Raw genomic sequence first — 10,060 nt, 5'->3', positions numbered from 1 at the left:
TATATGTAATTTTCCCTTGTAGAGATCATATACTTGGGTTTGAGAGTCTTATTTTGGGGAAAACAAAAAGATTTCACTGAAATTTAAAATAAGACTATTGTGACTTATTAAATATATTTTTCTCTGATATTTTGACTTTATTGTTTTCTTTTTTTTAAGCAACCAAATTGTGTTTAGTACAGGTTAAATATCCCTTATCTGAAATGCATGGGACCAAAAGTGTTTTGGATTTTGGATTTTGAAGTATTTGCTTGCATTATACTTACTGGTTGAGCATCCCTAACTGAAATTTGAAATGCTCCAGCAAGCATTTTCTTTGAGCATCATGTCAGCACTCAAAAAGTTTCAGATTGGCCAGGCATGGTGGCTCACGCCTGTAATCCTAGCACTCTGGGAGGCCGAGGTGGGAGGATCCCTTGAGGTCAGGAGTTTGAAACCAGCCTGAACAAGAGTGAGACCCCGCCTCTATTAAAAATAGAAAGAAATTAGCTGGACAACTAAAAATATATAGAAAAAATTAGCCGGGCATGGTGGCACATGCCTGTAGTGCCAGCTACTTGGGAGGCTAAGGCAGAAGGATTGCTTGAGCCCAGGAGTTTGAGGTTGCTGTGAGCTAGGCTGATGTCACGGCACTCTAGCCCAGGCAACAGAGCAAAACTCTGTCTCAAAAAAAAAAAAGTTTCAGATTTTGGATTTTGGAGCATTTCAGATTGTTGGATTAGGGATGCTCAATTTGTATTGTGTTTTTTTTAATTTCCTGTTAACGGATGCCCTTGTATATACCTTAATACCACAATAATTGGTGTTTATTATGCTGACTGAAGCAGCCTCTATAAGATACTGAGGTGTCTTCTGAACTACCAAAGATTAGATTGAGTATAATTTTAATGTGCCTTATTATGTTTCACATCTTCAAAAATACAAAAAAGTCAATTGAATGGTAGTATATATTTTTACTGTTCATATTATTCCACTAACAAAAATAACATCTAGTTACTGCAGATCAGAGCAAGATTTATTCCAGGAAAGAAACTGCTATTTTTCTAGGCTTTGAATTCATGTAAAAGAAAGGCTTTAAAAAACTCTAAAATTATAGACAGGGTAGAGAACACATTCTACACTCTCCTCCCCCATCCTCAGATAAAATAGACAAGAGTTTTGATTAGTACTTTCTCATGCAATTGGATTACACTCAGGTGCATTCCCCTAGTCCTCCAATTTTATTCACATGTCTAAATTGTTGTCACAGCTTATACTCAAATTGAAACACCATGGATATAAACCTGTCCTTAAGCAGCTTACAATTTAGATTACGGAAATAAAACATGTTACAGAAAATTTAAATTCTTTTCATTTTTGTTGGAAGAAGATTGCTCTTTATACTGAAGGAAAAAATGACATATATACTGTTTCAGAATTTCTTAAAAAATTATATTTTAAATTTAAAATCAGGAATTGATTTAGAAAAGTAGATTTGAAAGACAGCATTAAAGGTTGACCTTTTCTATAATGTAATTTAATGTATATTGAAAAATAACGCCAAAAAATTATGCCCTGTATGTTTTCTTTTTGTTGAGATACTTTAAGAAAATGAAACACTAAGCTTAGAAAGATAATGAAAAACACTTTATTTTTAACTTTTCAGTATTTTTTTCAGGTAAATCAGAAGACTGAAGCACGGCATATACTCACCTTAGTCCATAAACACTTCTGTACTAGACTTTGTAAGTCTGACATGCCTCAAGTTCATATGTCACATGACATAACTATTTATTTAAAATGTCTCTCACTTTATTTTCTGGTAAGAATTGTTTATTCTGGTCAGGACAGGTATAATGTGGATCCTTTTTTCCAAATGGATTCCTTTTAACTTTTGATTAAAAGGAAGACTGACCATTTATTTAACAAGTCTTTACTGAGCTTATTTGCAAAATATCCCACTCAATGCATTGGGGGATTCAAAACTGTGTAAGTTTTAGTTCTTTCTCTCAAAAGGTTATAGACTGTTAGGGAAATTAAGGCATGAATATAAATAGATGTAATGCAAAGTATCTGTGAAAAGCCAAAAGAGTGATACATACAATCTCCTAAAGGACTTTATATGAGGGAGAGAGAAATGAATCTGTTTGCTATGAAATGCATCTTGTTTTAAAAATGTGATCACTGAACAGGAGGCCCAAATACATTAACTATAAAAAAAGAAAAATTGTTGACTTAGGCCATTTTATTGTAAGGATTTACCCTTTGAATAAGCTGACTCTAAACAGATTTTAATCCGTATATTAAGCCATCTCAAATAATTTCTTTTAAACTTTCGCAGAATGTTGTAGAAATTTGAAGCCACACTAACTGTGTGATATTGGAAAGACATTTGTTCATTTGTTTAACAAATACTTATTATGCACCAAGCTTTGAGCTGGAAAATACAAAGTCAAGTAACCAGTTGCTGCCCTTGAACAACTTATATCTATTGTAGGGGAGAAATAAATCAAATGATTTATTTTAGCCAACTTAAAATTTCGCCTCTGTAAAATAAAAGAGTAATTCATACCTTAAGTGGATTTTTAATAGCTACTATTAGAATCATAAAATACTAAAAATGGAAGAGACCTCAGAGATCATCTAATTGAAATGAAGAATTTTTTTTCCCCTTTTGGTTATTGTTTTTAATAGTTGAAGAGACTATGATCAGTGGGTTCGGTAACATGCCTGGAGCATAGTTTGTTGATGTCAGAACCTGTACTTGTTATTCAAAACTTTTAACTGTAATCTTATTTTTCTTTAAACCTCACTGAATTCCTGCACATAAATTTTATTTTAAAGCTTGATGTATTTTATAATTTTGATATTGAAAACATTATAACATAATTTTCAGGTTTTTAAAAAAATTTTCTGTACTTACAAATTTAAAAAATGACTCATTTTGTGATTTCTGTATTATACATTTCTGTATTTTCCTAATTTTGTACAATGAACATTATTAATCTCAACTCAAAAAATTTTTTGAAAAGTTTGATGGAATAAAAAAATATGTATATATGTAATTTTCCCTTGTAGAGATCATATACTTAAGTGAATGTGTCCTGGTCCATATATCATGTTGCAAAGCATTTCTACATTTAAGACTCTTTGTAATATCTTATTCTGTGCTATCCGAGAAATTTAGCTATTCCTCTGCCGCTGGCCTACATATTTTTTTGCCCTCATAATGCTCTGATAAACTTCTTTGTAGATACTATTAGATATTAGGCCACATTTCTGAAAATAACCTTAATATAAAGCCTCCAAATGATAGGGTAAGGTATTACTGGACCCTCTAGTCTTAGAAGAATTCAATAATGTCCTCACTTATTTTCTTGCTTTGTTAAAGACAACATTTTCTTAAATTGTTTTAGCTTAGTAAAATACTATTTTTAAGAAATGTGCATTGGGACACTATGAATTTGGGAAACATTTGCATACATTGACATGATCTTTTATCTTTCAGCTGGCTACATTGAGAGACCTCAGCTGATTCGAGCAAAAGTGCCAATTGTGAAGTTCAGGGATAAAGTCAGGTAAGTAATTATTTAACTATCTTTATTCAGTTGGTTTTAGATCATATTTAGATATTCATCTGATGTAGATAATCAAGAAATGTATGTTATAGCAAACAGCTTATCTTCAGTTTTTAGAAATCACTTGACTTAGTATTTGAAATGATTTTTAAAAATAGAACAATTCTTTCTCATGCTTAACTGTACTTAGTTATTCTGCTTGACATTTTGAGTATTTAAGACTATTCAATTTAAAGAATTTTTACATATTTGTATTTTAGATTTTTAAATGATTTCTTGCCTTTTGGAAATGTAATGCATTCTAAAGAATATAGCTTAAGGTCTGTTGTAAATATAATTATGATTAAACAAATTATGTTTCATTTTAATGAAAGATACATGTAATACCTAGAGTAATAAATATAAAAGAAACACAGGAAGATATACTTACAGTTGTTTCGGTCAAAACTTATATCCATCTATATATTCTACCAGTTTTGGTTCTGAATTTCTTATGGGCACTGGTATTAGGATCTTTCATATAATATCTGACTATAAAATGTAAATAGGTGTTGATTATTTTATTAATTAAAAAAGATTTGTAATTATTTTCTAAAAATGGGATTGTGATAAATCAGGTTTGTCTAGTTTACTTTTACAAAAGTAATACTGAAATTATACATATAAACACACACAGTTGATCCTTATTATTCATGGATTCCATATTTACAAATTCGCTTACTTGCTAAAATTTTTTTGTAGCTTCCCCATGTCAATAGTCATATGCTTTAGTGATTGTTCTTGGATATAACAGAGGGGCAAAAATTTTGAATTGCCCAGTACCATGTTCCCAGCTGAGATAGGATGAGATGATACTCTACCTTCTTGTTTCAGCTTCTTAACTGCAAACAAATGTCCCTCTCACAGTCTAGTTATTGCCATATTTTTCACATTCTATGTTCTTTTGCTGCTTAGAATGGTCCCCAAACATAGTGCTGAGGTATTGTCTAGTGTCCCCCAGTGCAAGAAGGCTGTGGTGTGCCCTGTGGAGAAAATTAGATAGGCTTTTTCAGGCATGAGTTACAGTGCTCTTGGCCATGAGTTCACTGTTAATGAATCAACTGTATATATTAAATAAAATGTCTTTAACCAGAGACACAACATTAAACAAGGTTATGTATTGATCAGTTTATGAAAATATTGTGACCAGGCTGGCAGAAACTTGATGCTGTGTTTGCCCTAGAAGCAATGGTAGAGTACTCACTAATTCAATGTTTGCAGTGACTTCATAGAACGTAACTACTGTGAATAATGAGAATTGACTGAATATACATATTTTAAACAAACTTTAATGCCTGGCTGAAGCCTTTCTTTTCCTTCATCTAAACATCCATCAAATCTATAAATATTTATTGAATTTCTGCCAAGTAGATAGGTTAAGAGTTTCCTAAAACACAGATATGAAAATATAGGGAGATAAAACATAAAATAAAGTTATTATAATATTAGCTAATTATAATTGTTTTTATTGTATGGCTGTAGTCATAGTTACATAAACAGTTTTATTTTTCCATTTAAGATTATTATACAAACATTTTTTGTTGTTAAGCACTCTTTATAAGCACCATTTCATAATTCTCCATACAAACCATAAAAAAAAAAAAAACTGGCTTAATACGGTGGCTCATGCCTATAATCCTAACACTGGGAGGCTGAGGTGGGAGGATTGCTTGAGGCCAATAGTCTGAGACCAGTCTGAGCAAGAGTGAGACCTCATCTCTACAAAAAAACTGAAAAATTAGCTGAGCATGCATGCCTGTACTCTATGCACTCCAGCTACTCTGGAGGCTGAGGCAGGAGGATTGCTTGAGCCCAGGAGTTCGAGGCTGCAGTGAGCTGTAATGAGGCCACCGCACTTCACTTCAGCCTGAGCAACAGAGCGAGACCCTGTCTCAAAACAAAACAAAACAAAACAAAACAAAACAAAAAAATAAAGTAAAACTTCTACTCCTAACACCCAGACATAACTGAGGTTAACATTTTGGTATATGTCAACACTGCAAGTTTTGGATTTTGGAAAAACAAAACAAAACATTTTGCTATAAACTTTTCAGTCTCTTTTTTGTGCTTATGAATGCATAAGAGTTTTTAAAAGTAAAATTGAGATCATATATTTTCACCCAACCATATCTCATAAACACTTGCTTATATTATTAAATATTCTGTGGAGTTTTTTAAATGGCTTTATAGTATTTCATTGAGTGAATAAATTATTAACTGTTTCCCTATGTTTAAATATTTGGTTTGTTTCTAGTTTTTAGGTAATAAAAATAAACATTTGTTAAGTTTCCATTTTAGGCAGTCTTTTCATAGAAAAATTTAGTGTTCAGAAGTTGGACCTCGTATTATATTGGTATAAGTGGAACTGACATATAAAATAATCCTTCCTTTTGTTTATAGGTTTAGCCATTCTTCCTGTTTCCTAAGTTGTGAATTGCATATTTTTGCTTTCAAAGAAATATCTCTTCTGTTATGTGTTTGAGTATCATAGCTCTTTCCAGATACCAGTAGGTAAATTTGACATATTATAATTTTCCAGCCTTTTTAGAGGGAATATATTGTGTATATGGAGCTTTTTATTTTTTCCCTTGCATTTTGTTTGGCTCTTTATTCCTATTGTTTTAAAGTATATGATGCTATAGTTCCAAATTATTTGAGAATATATAATTTACTAAGTTGCTCAGAAGTGTTTTTGGTCACATAATTTTATCTGAAAGGGATTATAAGATGTAGTAGGGGTAGTTGGAACCTTGCCACCCTGTTACTGATCTTTCAACAGTAATCCTATTTTATGTTTTTAATACATACTAAATCACATTAAAATGATATACTCAGTATGCATTGATTGTTATTTCTGAGTGCCTCATTTTAAAAACAGATCTGTGGCCTTTTGGCCCATGCTATTTTGCATCATTGGATAGATGGATATTAATTTAGTGATCAAGGAGGGAGTTTATTTGTACTTGAGCTAAAGTGCTTGTTTTTTTTTTTTTTTAACAGTTGTGTGGAGTTTGACTTGAATGTAAACAATATTGTTGGAATAAGAAACACATTCCTTCTCAGAACTTACGCATACCGTAAGTTTTTGGTTTGTTTCTAATTAATTATCAGCTTCTGTTTTTTCTTCATTCTTTATTCCTTTTTAAAGATGTTTGTAGTAAATAGTGACATCTTGTTGTGTTTCAGTATAATCTGTCTTATTATTTGCATATGTTGCTACACTAAAATCATATAATACTACAGTTATAGGTAAATGAAGTGCATTTTAATAGTTGATAATTTTTAAAAGGAAACTAAGGTACGTTTTAGAAGTAAGACACATTTATGGTGAACACAGTGTTTAATACACAGGGAGGCAATGCCCTTTTTTTGGCATGGAGTTGGGAAATGATATAAACTTCTATAAAGAAACTGTAATATCTTCTTATCATTTTTAAGTTTTAATTTTACTTTCAGTTGAAAATCGAGTTCGTCCATTAGTGCTGGTGATTAAGAAGTGGGCAAGTCACCATCAGATAAATGATGCCAGTCGTGGTACTTTAAACAGCTATAGTCTTGTATTGATGGTTTTGCACTATTTACAAAGTAAGTATAATGGATTTTTTCCCAGTTTTTGAAACTGAAATGCAGTTAAACTTCATTATGGTATTTTTCCTATTTACCCTATATTTAAGTGGCATTGTATTGAAAAGTTCTTTGTAAGATCTATAAAGCCATATTTCATATTTTGTTGCTTTGAACAAATATTTTAGAAATGTTATTCCCTGGAAAACATTATGAAGAAGTTTCACTTTGTTTTTATTTTTTGACAGTTATTCTGTAGCCACTTCTGTGTTCAAAGAACTTTCACCACTGTATTGTGGACTCATTATCTTGAGGCAGACGAATGTTCAAAAGGCCTATAAAAATAAGCTCAAGCACCATTCATCGTGTTTTTTATTTTTCATTTGAGACAAGAATTAAATGATTTTCCTGTTGATCAAAGAAACTTTCAATCTCTGTGAGCTGCCCTCCCCAACTAGATTTTATCTTTACAGGACTGTTGTGTCAGATTGGTCCCTGGATTTTTATCAAACCCACCTAGCCATTGTTTGTGAGACCATTCTGGTAAAAACCATACTTTTGTGTCGTGCATGGTGACAAACAGTAAAAAGTGAACACTTGTAATTTGGGCCATTCATGAGTGTGAGAATTTTTACTGTATTGAAAGTTCCCTAGAAATATGGGTCAGACTGACCAGATCTGATTGGAACCTTTACTTTCATATTTAATAATCTTATGTACATAACAATCCAAGAAGTAACAATTAAGCCATTTTATACATTCTGCTCAGCTGGACACTAAGAGTTGTTAAAGATAGACACGTATACTCTCTTGTAGTTATTAGACCAGTGGTCTGAGATGCTGAATGACTAACTGCCCAACTGAATGTGTTTCTGGTGGCATGAAGACTGAGTGAAAGATTTGATGCTAAATGTAGTAGAAGACCATTTACTAGAATGTTTCCGGCCTGATCTCTTCTGGGCTGATGGCATTTCCACAGTTTAGAATGTGTTTCCAAAGATTATAGTAATGGGGAAAAAACATATATTAGCACGTATAATACTCATTTGTTAATTCCATGAATATTTATTAAATACCTACCAAATAAATGCTAGGTATTGCTCTAGGATCTGGGAATACAGCAGTGAACAAGATAGAAAAATAATTATTTTCTTCATGAAGCTTACATTCTTGACATGTAAAACTTAACATTTCCATAACTGTCACCTACTAAAACATGAATCATTAAACAACTCATGGGTTACTAATAAAATGTGATCTTTTTACTACCATTGTGTGAATTGAGCTGATAGAGCACTATCAGCATATCTTATGCTCTGTAACAAATTAATTATTACAATGCAGTCATTTTAAAAAATACCTATTTATAAATTGATTTTACGCTTCGATTGATGCTTTTTGTATTTAGATTCTGAGAGTGATAACAGAGATAATGTTAGCAATTTTGCCAAAGACAGTAGGAAAATCAGAGTTTGGAAAGTTGAGGTGATTTGATGCCCTTATAGTAGTGTTCTGTACTGAAGATACTGGAAACTGGGAAAAGGAAAAGGCACACTATCCTTGGTATGTGGATCAGAATTCTTCAGAATTGGGGATTACAATTTTGTTTAACACATAATTCCTGGGAGACTGTGCTTCTTTGGATAGGCATTGGAGGGACGATGCCCAAATTGAGAATTTCTTTATAGTGAGTGACTTCTACTAATAGGAAGATAGAAGTAGTTAGGGACAGAAGAAAAGATTGTTCTACCAGTGCCTTCACAAAGAACAGTTCAGAGGTGAGATGGGTTGTCAGGAACTCTCTGTTTTGTTTCAGAAAGAAATATTGTTTAAAATAACAGTTAAAATGTAGTCATATTAAAATAGTTATATAGAAAATCCTGAAAATACACTAAAAGTGGAGAGAGGAAAAAATAAACTTCCCATGTATTTCCATACCCAAAGATTGTTAATGTTAATATTTGTTTTATTTTTTACAGCTTTTGTTTTCTTTACAGGGGTTTTCAAATGTATATCTGGCCACACATTAAATACCAAGTTCAGTTCTTTTAATTCCAAAGTTTCTGGACAAATGAATAACTATAATTGGCGTGTTTGGTTTTTTTCCTCTGTAAAAACATGGTCTTCTTAAGTGAATAGGGTTTTTATATCTTCTTTTACTTGTGCATTATGGCATGGCTTTTAGATTTCAAGGAATACTTAAATGTCCAAAAAAAAAAAAAAAAAAAAACTAGAGTTTTTATTTTGTTAAGTATCAGAACCAAACAATTGCTACTGATTCCTACCGCGACTTCATAAAAGATGGTACATATTATTAACACCAAAAAAGTAAGGATAGAATCTCAGAATAACTGATAGACCATCCCAAAACAGTATAATTGTTACCCTCCTCAACCTCTGAAACAGACAGACAGACACACACTTTTATTTTCTCAGTTTATCACAGTTCAGGAAACTGCTCTATAGTAGGGAATTTTGTGAGCATTTTTTCATATTTATCTCAACTGGAGTAGACTTACAGCTAGTTCCTAAGAAAAATCTTGATTTTACCTGCAGGCACATCTTCATCCCACCTTTGCCTAGAGATAGGGTGCCGTTATTTGACCAAAGTGTTTATGTTAATGTTCTTAATTTTTCAAGGATGTCAGCCATTCTCTCCTTGGTCATCAAAGCACATGGTATGCTCTTAGGGTGAATTTGGTATTCTACATTCTTGACAGAGAATATAATGTTAAACTCTCTGTTTCTATTTTTTTAATAAAAAATTTAGTTGTAAAATATTTTACAACATGTATTACAGACGTGGGGTTAATATCCTTAAAAAGTCAGTTTTAAAAAATGACAAAATGAGGCCGGGCGCGGTGGCTCACGCCTGTAATCCTAGCACTCTGGGAGGTCGA

The 10,060-nt window shown here is 32.1% G+C and overlaps 1 protein-coding gene across 1 annotated transcript in view; it reads left to right on the top strand.

Moving 5' to 3' along the window:
* Nucleotides 1-10,060, top strand: part of PAPD4 (PAP associated domain containing 4) — a 69,931-nt gene that overhangs the window by 34,546 nt on the left and 25,325 nt on the right. Inside the window, exons 5-8 of the mRNA XM_012664479.1 lie at nt 1,658-1,724; nt 3,488-3,557; nt 6,597-6,673; nt 7,053-7,181. Of these exons, the coding sequence (XP_012519933.1) occupies nt 1,658-1,724; nt 3,488-3,557; nt 6,597-6,673; nt 7,053-7,181 (343 nt within the window). The remainder of the gene's footprint in view (nt 1-1,657; nt 1,725-3,487; nt 3,558-6,596; nt 6,674-7,052; nt 7,182-10,060) is intronic.

Source organism: Propithecus coquereli, unplaced genomic scaffold, assembly GCF_000956105.1.
Source record: "Propithecus coquereli isolate 6110/MARCELLA unplaced genomic scaffold, Pcoq_1.0 Scaffold9, whole genome shotgun sequence".
Taxonomy (NCBI): domain Eukaryota; kingdom Metazoa; phylum Chordata; class Mammalia; order Primates; family Indriidae; genus Propithecus; species Propithecus coquereli.
The sequence above is the reverse complement of the archived record's forward strand: the minus strand, read 5'-3'. Positions and strand labels throughout refer to the sequence as shown.